The sequence below is a fragment of the Gracilinanus agilis genome, chromosome 5 (assembly GCF_016433145.1).
Source record: "Gracilinanus agilis isolate LMUSP501 chromosome 5, AgileGrace, whole genome shotgun sequence".
NCBI classification, from domain to species: Eukaryota; Metazoa; Chordata; class Mammalia; order Didelphimorphia; family Didelphidae; genus Gracilinanus; species Gracilinanus agilis.
In genome coordinates this window covers 95,796,240-95,809,932 of record NC_058134.1, presented here as the reverse complement: position 1 = coordinate 95,809,932, position 13,693 = coordinate 95,796,240, and the positions used below count along the sequence as shown (strand labels likewise).

Genomic DNA, 13,693 nt, shown 5'->3' with positions numbered 1-13,693 from the left:
TATTTTTCTTTGTTATAAAAGATGGGCAAGTATTGGGATGGGGACAGAAGTTGGGATAGAAAAAAGTCAGCAATAAGCCAAAATAAATTGAAAGGGGTTAGAGAAAGACAAGTGGATGGGAGGAGGAAGAAAAATGATGGCATGTTATTATGAGGGGCAGAACTAGTTATGAGGGAGGAGAGAAAAGAAACTCTAAAAAAATAATGTGGGTATGGGAAGCATATTTGATCCTCAGGATTTTCTGGAGAAGTATTAAAAGCTGATACTTTGTATTAGGTTATAGGAGGCCGTAGGACAGTATTCATTATGATGACTCAGCATCATTAAAAAAAAGTTAAATTATGTTCAGTACCTTCATGTTTTTAAGAATGAAAGGTATATTTATTGTTATTTATTTTTTATATCATTATATATTTTTATACATTTACATAAATATAAAATATATATTTAATATTATATATTAATTAAATTCCTCCAATAGCACCATTTAGGATGAGTTTTTGACTAATGTTCCTAGATTATATAGTACCTCCTAGTTTATAGTAGGTAGTAAATTAATGAGTTAGAATTAGATTTTGAGCAATAAAGAGTGACATTTATATTTTAGAATATGAAATTTTAGCATTTCATTCATTTTAACTTGGGCTGGAACTAGAATTAGTTATTAAATTATTGTAGTAGTAATAATAATGTTATGATATTGATAATATTAAAAGCTATTGGAGCATTATAATTTTACCTTCCCAGGAGAAGTTCTTGTGTTCCTAGACAGTCACTGTGAGGTGAACAAGATGTGGCTACAACCATTGCTAGTTCCAATTCAAGAAGATCGTAGGACGGTGGTATGCCCTGTGATTGATATTATCAGTGCTGATACCCTCATGTACAGCTCATCTCCTATTGTACGTGGAGGATTCAACTGGGGTCTACACTTTAAATGGGATCTTGTTCCCTTTTCTGAGTTAGAAGGACCAGAAGGAGCTATTGCACCAATCAAGTAAGTTTTGACCTTAAGATTGGAAAACTTGGAATATGCCATTATAGGGCAAAAGATGAAGTACTTTATAGTTAGTTTTTCAGTACTAGCAGCAAATGTGGGCAGGTAGTCATTTTGTATTTCTGAAATCCCTTGTGTTTGTCTTCAGAGAGATTTAGTAACTTCACGTGACAGAAGACCTTGCAGGTTTTGAGCTGTTTGTGTGTATATTCAAAATGCACATCTGATCATACTCTAAAACATTCAGATGATATTTGTACTTACTTAGCTTTGCAAATGTCTGACTTGCAGAATTTGGACTTCTTACTTGGGTCCATATGAATATGTTAATCAGTGACCAAAATTCCTGAAGTCCTTAAAAAATTTATGCCTTTGCCAAGCCCAACTAATTGTCCATGACTTGTAGTTTAGTGGATCAGGATTATTATATAACTTACTTGTTTATTAAGCCATTTTAGTTATGCAGGAGTATAGAACAAACACATGCAAAAGGTGGTTTACCCTGCAGCTTTTTTTCCCTAGAACACAGTTGAAAAAAAAGCATGAAGTAAAGCAAAAAAGTCTTGGGAGCAGCCAAAAGATGTCCTGAAGTCCATGCACTGAAACCCTAGAAACTGCCTCAGGACCTTACTCTCTTTTTCTTTGTCTTAGAGCTCATTCTGACCATCTTGGTTGCTTTCTCAGCCCTTGGCAGAGTAGAAATGGTAAATTAAAAGGGACAAGTTCCTAGAAGCAGGCACAATATGGCAGCAGCAAGAAATGACACTTGATAGCCTGATGGTGAGTGGGGAAGAAACAGAAAAAGTATGAAAATCAGAAGAATCCAAAGTTCGGGGTCATATATTATAGAGAGGTCCCAATAGATCTGAGTGCATGAGAATGTTAGAGAATAGTACAATAGTACCTACCCTACAGGGAAATCGTGTGTCATTAAGGTTAAAGGTTGTTGTATTATTTTTAAAAAGAAATGAAGTATATTCCATTTTAGAAAGATCTCTTTTAAAATGTTTATAATAAAAAAAATTGGAAAAGTCAGTTATGCTTCATTATCATACAGTAACCGTAGAGCTGGACAATAATTGTACCAGTGCTGCCAGGTGGTTCTATAGTAGCTTTCTAGTTTTATTAGAGACAGATGCTGCAAAATTATGCTGATTTGAAAAGAAAAGTTTTCCAAAATAATCATATGTATGGAATCAAAGTGATGATTATTTCTTTCTTCTAGGTCACCTACAATGGCGGGAGGCTTATTTGCTATGAATAGACGTTATTTCAATGAACTTGGACAGTATGACAGTGGCATGGATATCTGGGGAGGTGAAAATTTAGAAATCTCATTTAGGGTAATTCACATTTTATATATGTTAAAATGTCAACATCATAGACAAAGAAGTTGCTATCTAGTTTTCAGCAGTTTCTAATATCAGTACTTTGTATAACTTCTCATTGGAAGTCACTAGGTGGTTCAATGGATAGAGTGCTGGCCCTAGAGTCTGGAAGATCTGAGTTCAAATTTGGCCTCAGACACTTGTTAGTTGTATGACCTTAGGCAAGTCATTTAACCTATAAACTTAAGCATTAGTTTTCTCAAAGGTAAAATAGGAGTAATAATAGCACCTATCTCCCAGCGGATCAAATGAGATAGTATTTTTAATGTGATTAGCATATAATTTCCTTCCTTCCTTCCTCCCTTCCTCCCTCCCTTATATCTAATACACATTATTAACTGTAGTATACTTGGATTACACCTGAAGCATCTTTGACTATTTAATATGTCAATTGAATCTACCAAAGATTTATTTCTTAAAAATTGGAAAATTAAACCAAATATAATTTCAGAAAGCTTTAATGTGAACATTATTTTAACTTTTTTCTTCATCTGAGTATTAGTTTTGCTTGGCATCATTTATAGTTAGTTTGTAATTCATTCATCCATTTGTCTTGTATTTATTGAACACCTCCTGTATGTGAATCATAGAAAGAGAAACCAGACATAGCTCCTGCCCATGAAGAAATTAGAGTTACCATGGGTGATAAGACATGTTTGCAAATAAAAAAATATATTTAATGTAAAGAATGATTGAGAAGTACAATTAAAGTGTAGTTAAGAGGTCAAATGAAGAGAAAAATTACTTGTAGCTAGAGGGGCTCCAGGGGGAAGTAACACTTGAACTAGATTTTAAAGGATGGGTAGAATTTCAGCAGGTGTAGATGATGGGCAAGAAAATTTCAGGTATGAAGAATGTCAGTGCCCAAGACATTGGGGGGAGAAAAGTATAGAATCGTAGGATATAGGATAGAAAGGGAGCAGCCCCCTTTGGCAAGCTCCAGCATGCCTGCTATAGGCTTGCCAACACGGCTTTAGGGATTCCATAATGAATATCATTGTTTCAAAACAGGTTGGGTGAGGCAGCATCATGATGGATACACATGAATTATCACCCCCATTTTACAGATGCAAAAAGAATGAAAGAGCATTTGTTGACCTCTTACAATGTGCTTCCTTTTTGGGAAAAGCCTCCTATTATTGATATATTTTGTTTTAACTTTGCCTAAATTTCTACCTGTATCTTTTCAGTATTTCTTCTCTGAGAGAGCTATTCCATATGATAAAGCATTTTTTAAAAATGTAAAAGTAGAAAAAAAGTTAAACCATTAAACACATAAAAAAACATATATATATGTATATATATATCTGCAACATTCCATGTCTGTGACCCTCCTACTTATGTGTAGTAGTGGACATGCTTGTTTTTGTAATTTTGGAACATTAGTTTTTGATTAAATTAACATTAATTTTGTGGTTCTTTCCAATTTTTATTATTGTGGTATTTGTGTATTTTGGTTTTTTATTGTTGTTCCGCTTACTCACTTTACATCAATTCATACAAGTCTTTCACATGTCTCTGGTATTCTTCATATTCATCATTTCTTAAAGCACAGTAATATTCTACCATATTTATGTACATGATTTGTTTAGTCATTCCCTGATCAATGGGATCATTGGACATCTACTTTGTTCCAATTCTTCGTTACCATAAAAAGTGCTGCATTAAATATTTTGGTGTCTGCAGAGGCTTTCTTCCTGGCATTGATTTCCTTTGGATCTGTGGCTGACAGTGGAATCTGGATCTGAATACTTTAGTTTCTTTATTTGCATAATTACCACTTGCTTTCCCTAATTTTTTTGCTACCTCATAGTTCCACCAAAATTGCATTATTGGGTCCATTTCCCCCACAATCCCTGCAGTCTTATTTCCATCATTTGTCATCTTTTCCAGTTTTCTGGGTATGAGATGAAACTTCAGGGTTGTTTTGCATTCCTTTTAATAGTATTTTGGTGAATTTTTTCATACAGTTGGTAATAGTTTGCAGTTCTTCTTTTGAGAAGTGTTTGTTCCTGTCTTTTAACCTCTTATCTATTGAGGAATGGCTTTAGTCCTTTTTCCTCTCTTACATTTTTTCATGCTCCAATTTCTTGACACAGGCAACGATTTCCTTCTGCTTTTTCAGATTCTTGTTCTTCCCTTTTTTTACTTGAAGCCTTTTTCCTTTCTTCTCAAGGAATACTTTGTTTGCCCTAATAAACTGGAGAGGGAAGAAATATTCCTTGGTTCACTTTAACTTTATCATTAACTCATCAGAGGCTTATACATTATGTGTAGATAGAATTAAATTCACCAAATATTTATTACACTATTGTGCAAGATATGCCTACACACACAGTGGGGCAGCCAGTTGGCATCGTGGGTGGAATGCCCAGCCAGTAGTCAAGAAGACCTAAATTCATATCCAGCCTTAGATACTAGCTGTGGGCTCCTGGGCAAGTCACTTAACTTCTGTTTATCTCAGTTTCCTCATCTGTAAAATGGGCACAATGATAGCATCTGCCTCTCAGGATAATTGTAAGGAGTAAATTTGGAGATATTTGCAAAATGCTTAGTAAGGGCTCAGTACATAGTAGATGTTATGTAAATGTTACCAGCAAAATTATTATAATTATTACAGACATACAGGACACACACAAAGCTAGCCACATGGCCTGGGCAGAAATATAGACCTACTTTCAGGTCACTGGAAATTTTTCCTGGCCATTGGACAAAGTCAGGTCTTCTGCTTCTAGCAACTCTGGAGGAACAGTGGTTACAAACTCTTTGTAGCATTTGGCCAATAAAGAATGAGGCTATTTCTCCAAGAATAACATTGTTTTATTAATGGGGGCATGTAATTCTCATAGACAAAGAATAGCCTCCTTCCTCAAGAAAGGCCAAGTGAGTCTTGCTTCTTGCTTATAAAGGGAGATGAGTCCTCTTTCTGACTGGCCTAACCTGCTCAACTTTGGGGCCTCCCCTGACTGTCTGCATTGGTGGATGTTTGAAGAGAGCAGGGTAGACTGAGACACCTCCTTACTTCACCAGAAAGCTGATCTTTGTTCATGCTAAGACAGGCGAACTTATTTTTCAAAGTGGGGCAAACTTCATCATGGCTTTAATCATTTTAAGATCTGAATAAAAGAACGAAGGTCCTAAACCAATTTGATAGCTTTGATAGACTTGTTTTAACCAAATGAAATTTTGTTTACCAAATAATCTTTAGTTATTTAGTAAAAGAGATAGGGGAACCTCAAGGGAGGGTCAGGGAAAGGCTTCATTATGCAGTTTTAGAACAAAGTAGTTCTTTTTAAAAAGTTCTTCAAAAGGCCAGTACTTGGGAGTAGCCTCAGGTTTGGCTACAGGCTGTTTGTTGGGAAGCTTAAGGCGAATGTGATTTCACATAATATCATAATTGAATATTAATTTTCCACATCCCGCTAGCACCTTGTTAATGCTTTGATAGAGGCTCACATTCAACTTTTCCCTTGTTTCTCATCTTATTTTACCAGCATGTCTTCCCCATCTCAGCAATAGCCTTGTCTGAGTTATTCTATTCCCCTCTTCCATTTCATCTTCAGCTTCACTCTTGACTTTTACTGCTTCTTGTGCCGCTCAAGGCCTTCTGCTTAAATTGTTCTCAAGTCCTCATTCTCTTCTTTTCTCTTTCTTTTCCTCTTTCTTCTTCTCAAGTCATACAGCTGTTCCCTTCTTCAAATTCAGTGTCCAAGTATATAATTCCAGTGCCCTCAAAATTACATTCTTAATTCCTTTTCCTTCTTTAGCTCAGGTCCTTCTCTTTCTTATGATTTTTCTCCTATAGCTTTGCCACACTGAAAGAAGCTGGAATTAGATTCTCTTTCCTCTTTCTAGATGACTCATATATATTTATCTAGCCCCATTTCTCTTTCTAACACTGAATCAGCTTTACATGAGACATTTAAATGTAGAGGCACCACCGTATAAAATTGAACTATCTTCCCACTTAAACCACCTCTTTCTCCCATTGATGGCACTGCCATTTCCCTATTCACTCAAACCCAAAACTTCAGTGTTAATTCCTCTGTCTTCCTTATTTGTCTCTTTCTGGAAAGTGCATAGAGTGCTTGACTTGGAATCAGTCAGTAAACCTTCTATTAACAATTCACTATGTGCAAGGGCTATAGAGACAAGAATGAGATCCACCTATCCATTTAAGGGCTTATATTTTAGTGGGGGACTGAACATATACATGTATAATTATAGTCAATCCCAATTACTCACAGATTTTGTATTTGCAAAATTGTCTACTTACTAAAATTAATTTGAAACACCAAAATCAATACTCCTGGGGCTTTCATGAGCAGCAAATGCACACACTTCAGCTGAGATTAAACAAGGCAGTACTGTGTGCCTTCGTGTTTCAGTGCTCAGAATGTAAACAAGTTTCCTTTTTGCATTCTACATAGTCGCATTTTTAATATTTTTTGGTACTTTTTGTTGGTGATTTCTCTGTTTAAAATGACCCTCAAGTGTAGAGCTGAAGTGCTGTCTCGGGTTCCTAAGCACTAGAAGGCTGTGCTGGCTCTTACCAAGAAAATATGGTATTAGATGAACTTCATTCAGGAAGGAGTCATTGGGCTATTGGCTCTGAGTTCAATGTTGATCAATCAACAATATGGTAAATCCCCAAAAAGGGAAGAGGGAATTGACTGATCCATTGGGAGGCCTTTTTGGAAAGGGCTCAACATCGTCACCAGAAGCTTGTAGGAACATAACTGTATTTCCTGTGGGTGCAATGGTTCAGTATTTGCTAATTATTTGTTTGCAATAACTTCATAGAGCATAACTACCATGAATTATGAGAATTGATTGTATATTGAACGCTTTTAAAAATGGTGATTTTGTGGAAGACAAGTCTTATTAGCTGGGGGATCAGGAAGATTGTAATGCAGGAGGGGACCCTCAAGTGGAAAGAAGAGGATTCTAAGAGGTAGAGGTGAGGAAGGTATCATGAGGATGGACAGCCTGTGGAAAGGCAGGAAAATGGGAAATGTCATCCTGTGAGAGAAAGGAAGGTTAGTGAGAACAGACTGGAGAGAGCAAGTCAGGAAGTGAAGTCCAGATTCAGGGCATAAATTTGGATCCTGCTTCTACACTTGCTAGTTGTATAACCTATGGCAAATTATTTAATTTCTTCAAATCTTGTTTTTTTTTCTTCTTCTGTAAAATGGGGATAATAATACCTGTAGCATCTGAGTCATAGGATTGTGGTGAGGCTCTAATGATGTAATACAAAAATATACTTAACAAACTTTACAGAATTACATATGCCACTTGTTAACGTCATGGTTGTCAGTGTCATCTCATATCTGTTCAGTTGTAAATTCTTCCTTTGCAATATCTCCCTTGATTTCTGTTCACACAGCCCCTCTCCTGGTTCTGGCTACTATAATCTCATGAATGGACTCATTTACTAGTTCAATGATGTAAATAAAAATAACACCAAGAGGCCACAAACTTAGGCCCAATATGCTAGGCATAAATAGTACCAAACTATTAAAGTTAAAGGCTACATCCTTTCTTTCTGTTAATTGATCAGCCACAGGAGTAGAATGTGAACTGCACTAGTCTGTCAGAGTCATGTTATTTTAGTTCTTGCTTTCTATTTTTCAGGGAATGTATTTTGTAGAATGTTTGGGTGTCTATTGGGAAGTGTCTATTGACATAATGCAAAATCTGTCAGTAATGAGAAAATTACTATATTAATTGCATATAACTAGTAAAAATATGTTCATTTCTTTTTTGCTTTTATTTAGATCTGGATGTGTGGGGGCAAGCTCTTCATCATCCCTTGCTCTAGAGTAGGACACATTTTCCGTAAAAGGCGTCCTTATGGATCTCCTGAAGGCCAGGACACCATGACACATAACTCTTTACGCCTGGCTCATGTCTGGTTGGATGAATATAAGGTGAGAATTACATTTCTTGTTTTGAAGAATAAGAGATCAGATGTTTAATTAAAAGGACCTTATAGAAGTCATCTGGTTTAATCCTTTCATTTTACGAATGAGGAAATTGAGTCACAGAAAGGTTAAGGGATTTGTCGAAGGTGTCAGAGTTGGCAGAGACAGGGATTGGTAGTCATGTCATTTGGATTCAAACTTAACCCTCTTTTCATGGTATCACACTCTCTCAGGGTAGTGATTGCTCTAATTTAGTTATCGTGTCCACTTTGAATTTTAGTTAACTTTATTAATTAATATTTTGCTGATTTTTGAATTTTTAATATTTTGTTTTGTCATGGAAATTTTTTTTCTCTGTAAAAAAGTAATTTTGATAGTTTTTGTTATACCTCAGAAAAGGTGGGATCAAGGTGGGAAAAACAAAGCCAAGGATCATTACTAAGGATTGAATTAATATGGTGATTCTCAATCCTCTTCATTCTTGTCTTTTCTTCAGCATTTGATACTATTGACAACCTCCTCTAACTAGATAGTATTTCCTCTGACTTTTACCTACCTGCCTGCTTGCCTCAGTTTCCTTTTTTGCCTCCTCATTTATATCACTCCACCCAGCTGTGAATGTGCCCCAAGATTTTTGTCCTGAACCCCTTATTTACCCTCTCAATATTGTTACTAGTGATCTCATCTACTCCTATGGCTTCAATTATCCATACTATGTAGATAACTCCTAGTTAGTCAATCATTTGATAAGTATTTCTTAAGCATCTGCTAAAAGCCAAACACTGTGCTAGGTTGAGGGACAAAACCTTATCTTCTAAACTTTTCTGTTTCTGTTGAAAGTATTTCAATCCTATGTTTCACTTTATTTCTTCATTTTTTTTTAGTTCTCTTCTACAAAATAACTAATATGGATTGCAAATGTAAAATCTATATCCCATTCCTTGCTGTCTTAGAGAGAGGGAGAATTTGACTCAAAATGTGAAAAAAAGAGGCCAAAAATTATTTTACCAGCAATTGAGGGAAAAAAAAACCCATTTTTTTAAAAGTACTATAATCCTTCTAGTCTCTGAGGTTTGTAACTTCAGCATTATTCTGGACCCCTTAGTTTCCCTTTACCCCACAAATCCAAACATTGGCTAAATTTGTGCTTTCTTCCTCCACAGTATTCCTCCCATCCTATCCTTTCCTTCTTTTCCCTCACACAACTACCTGTCATCCTTATTGCACACCTATGTTAATAGCAACAGCCTCCTCAGCAGTGTGCCATTGCCAAGACAAAGTACTTGGTATAGTCCAAAAAAATGTGGTGGTTCAACTCATTGCTGATGAAAAGAAATTCTCCTAGGAGCATCATCATCTCAGTTCTGTTTTGCACAGGATTGAACATTGAGATCTAGAAGGGTCCTTGAAGGTTATCTTATTCAATTTCTTCATTTTACATTTGAGGAAACTAAGACCCAGACAGGATACGTGACTTGATTGTCCTTTCTTCATCTGTAAATGTTCTTGGAATGATGTAATTCTTAGCTAAGTTTCATACCAGGTCCTTGTTTTTCCTTCAAATATGTTTTGATATTTTTTAAGATGATAATCTTTATTAGCTTCTGGAATTCTTCTTTGCCACATTTTTGAAAAACAACTTACTTTTTAATCTGCCTTTGTCTATGAATGAATGAAAAAGCATTTATGTGCTTACCCTGTACCAAATGCTATGCTGAGCTTTAGGGATACAAATAGAAAAACAAGAGTCTCTGACACCTCAGAGATGATATTCAAATAGTAGTTCTTGGTACTTATAAGAGGATGCAGCTGCAGGGCAGAGACCAGGGCTCCATGGCCTGATAATCACTTCAGAAGGGCAGAAAGAAAGACCTAATCTAGAGTGGGCAGTGGGAAGTGGGAGGTTGGATGAATAAAATATTTCTTCTTGGCAAGGAGAGCTAGAATTTGCTGATGGAGAAAGCTATATGTCTTTTTTGTCCTCTTGGTTGTGGTGATTGTTTTGATATTGGGTTAGACTTCTCAGAAATTGTGATAATTGGAATAAAAAGCATTATTTAAATAGGTCTAACTGAATTTACTTAACATCTCTATTTTTCTAATTTGAAATTGATTTTGACCTTTTTCTTGATCAATCAATGATCTTAATGGGTCCTTCATTGATAGTCAGTTGTTTCTTATCAAGATATAGTTAATTTCATTTTGGTCCATATTTAACACCTTCCAGCTCTCTTCTTTTTTTTTTTTTTTAAATCCTTAACTTCTGTCTTACAATCAATTCTGTGTATTGGTTCTAAGGTAGAAGAGTGGTAAGGGCTAGGCAATGGGGATGAAATGACTTGCCCAGGGTCACACAGCTAGAAAGTGTGAGACCAGATTTGAACCCTAGACTTCCCATCTCTAGGCCTAGCTCTCAATCCACTGAGCCACCTAGCTGCCCACCCCCCCTCCCAATTCTCTTCTTAAAGAAAATAATTATGATACGCATTCTTGAGGTTTTGGAGTAGTCTACAAGCCTTTGGCCTCTATATTTTTCACTGCCTTTCCTTCTGTTCACCACTGAATTGAAATCACTGATATGTTGACTTAAGAACACTTTGTCAAATTCTTCTTGATCGTATTTGCTTCTTCATTCTTTGTGAACTATGAACTTCGTTGATGCAATTTTATATCTTCTGGTTTTATTTATAGTGAGAATTTCTCTACTAATATAGAAGTCTGTTTGGTCATAGGACAGACATAGTAAGTGTACCAGTAGTTAAAATAATATTTGTCGACTAACAACTTTATAATTCTTAGCATCCTCTCTCTTCTTTCCAGCATATCACCATTAATGCTGAAGTTCAAATTACCTAACACAGAACTGAGAATTATATTGTATTTTTATCTGTTTAATGTATTGACATTATCTCCAAATTTTCTTACCTTTTAGTCAAATGTCTGATGTAGAGCAGCTCTATAATTACCTACCTGGTCTTCAGAAAATAGAAAGATTTCTTGCTTAGTAGAACAGATCAGAGTTTATGTTCTGTTAACATTGTGTTTGAGAACCTAAGATTACCTTTATGTCAGCTTGAGGAAAAGGATTTTGGTAGAGGTTAAAATGTATTAACATATGGAATTATAATTTGCTGGTTGACTATTCTCTTCTCTCAATTTATAATTAAAAGATACTGTTTCAAGTAGCATTTTAAAAATGAAAAATAGTTACTGAATAGATATTAAGGAGGAATTAAATCTTTTTTTTTTTCCCAACTTAGGAGCAGTATTTTTCCTTGAGACCAGAGCTGAAGCTTAAAAGCTATGGAAACATCAGTGAACGGATTGCATTGAGGAAAAAATTGGGCTGTAAATCATTTAAATGGTATTTGGATAATATCTACCCAGAGATGCAGCTATCTGGCCCCAACGCCAAACCACAACAACCTGTTTTTATTAACAGGGGACCCAAACGACCCAAAATTCTGCAACGTGGACGAGTAAGGAAGTCACCCCATTGTTATAGCTTTGTTTGAATGAAATGAAATTAAATTAGATGCCCACTGGCTGCCATAAATATTCTGAGGATAAATTCTGGGGATAGTCCAGATAGATCTTTATCTTTCATTAAATCCTTTGCATGGGAATTTCATCTGCCTGGTCTTTGTGACCTTTGAAATTAAGTACAAGGATTGAGTCACACAGTTATCATTAAGGATTCTGCATTTTATTGGATTAAAGACTACTTTGTTCCAGTGTTCCTATTTTGGTTGAGTATTACATTGTTAAAGTTCTTTAGGCTTTTAAAATTGTTTTGTTTTTTATAGTGTGTGTTTTTATTGAATAAATTGTTCTGGCTATGTTCACTTCTTTATTAGTTTATACAGGTCTTCCCATGTTTTTCTGAAACCAATGATTTCATTGTTTCTTAGTACAGTAGTATTCCATTCTATTTGTTTTTATATATGCGGTATATATATTTTCCACTTATATGTAGACTGTTTTTGACATTTTTAAATATTAAGTTTCACATTCTCTCCATCATTAAGGCAAGCAATTTGATGTAGTTTATACATGTGCTGTCACGCAAAATATATGTCTGTATTAGTCATGTTATGAAAGCACACCCCCCCCCCAATCATGAAAAAATGAAGCAAAAAAAATAGTAGAGATTTCAGTCTGTATTCATACTCCATCAGTTCTTTCTCTGGAGGTGGATAGCACTTCTTGTCGTAAGTCCTTTGGAATTAACTTGGAGCTTTAAATTGCTAAGAATAGTTAAGTCATTCATAGTTGATCATTGTACAGTATGCTGTTAGTATATCTAACAATCTCCTGATTCTGCATCAATTCATATAATTCTAGGTTTTTCTGAAAGCATCCTGCTCTTCATTTCTTATAGCACAGTAGTATTACATCACAATTTATTTTAGCCATTCCCCAACTGATGAGTATCCACTTGATTTCCAATTCTTTGCCACCACAAAAAGAACTGCTCTAGATATTTTTGTACCTATAGATCTTTTTCCTTTCTTTTTAAAAAGTCTCTGGGATATAGACCTAGTCATGGTATTACTGTGTTTAAGAGTATGCAGCGTTTTATGGCCCTTTGGGTGTAGTTTCAAATTACTGTCCAAAATGGGTGGATCAGTTCACAACTTCCCCAACAGTGTATTAGTGTCCCAATTTTCCCACATCCTCTGCAACATTTGTCATTTCTTTTCCTATCATACTAGCCAATCTGATAGGTATGAGGTAAGGGCCCACATGGAGTTGGAGAACATGACTTTATTGTCTCACTAGTCCCCCAGATGAGTGACTTGCAGTTCTCTTCAGCAATATGGAATGGAATATTTTTTTTTAAACCCTTACCTTCTGTCTTGAAGTCAATACTGTGCATTGGCTCCAAGGCAGTAGAGTGGTAAGAGTAGACAATGGGGGTCAAGTGACTTGCCCAGGGTCACACAGCTGGGAAGGCCAGATTTGAACCTAGGACCTCCCATCTCTAGGCCTGGCTCTCAATCCACTGATTACCCAGCTGCCCCCTGGAGTATTTTTTAAAAGGTCACTTTGAAAAGAAGCCAACGTACAAAACTTACCCTGGTAGCCTCAGGTCCTCTACCTAATCTTCCTGTGACAGGGTCTTGAAGTCCATCTCCATTCTGGTTGCTTTCTTCCAGCTTGTTGTCAGTGTTTTGTTAAACCTTAGTGCACAGATCTGAAGACTGCCCCAAAGCCCGACTGTGGGCCTCAGCAGGGAAGGGAGTGTTCCATGTTTCCTCATTTGTACCCCAGATATTTTCCTCCTTGCCACCCCAGGGCTGCTTAATATTTTTTTTTTAACATTTATTAATATTCATTTTTGACATGGTTACATGATTCATGCTCCTCCTTTCCCCTTC

At 36.0% G+C, this 13,693-nt stretch overlaps 1 protein-coding gene across 1 annotated transcript in view; it reads left to right on the top strand.

The window, feature by feature from the left end:
* LOC123248987 (polypeptide N-acetylgalactosaminyltransferase 11) overlaps positions 1 to 13,693 on the top strand; it is a 53,600-nt gene that overhangs the window by 18,080 nt on the left and 21,827 nt on the right. The window contains exons 6-9 of the mRNA XM_044677924.1: positions 748 to 997; positions 2,223 to 2,340; positions 8,166 to 8,318; positions 11,573 to 11,791. Of these exons, the coding sequence (XP_044533859.1) occupies positions 748 to 997; positions 2,223 to 2,340; positions 8,166 to 8,318; positions 11,573 to 11,791 (740 nt within the window). The remainder of the gene's footprint in view (positions 1 to 747; positions 998 to 2,222; positions 2,341 to 8,165; positions 8,319 to 11,572; positions 11,792 to 13,693) is intronic.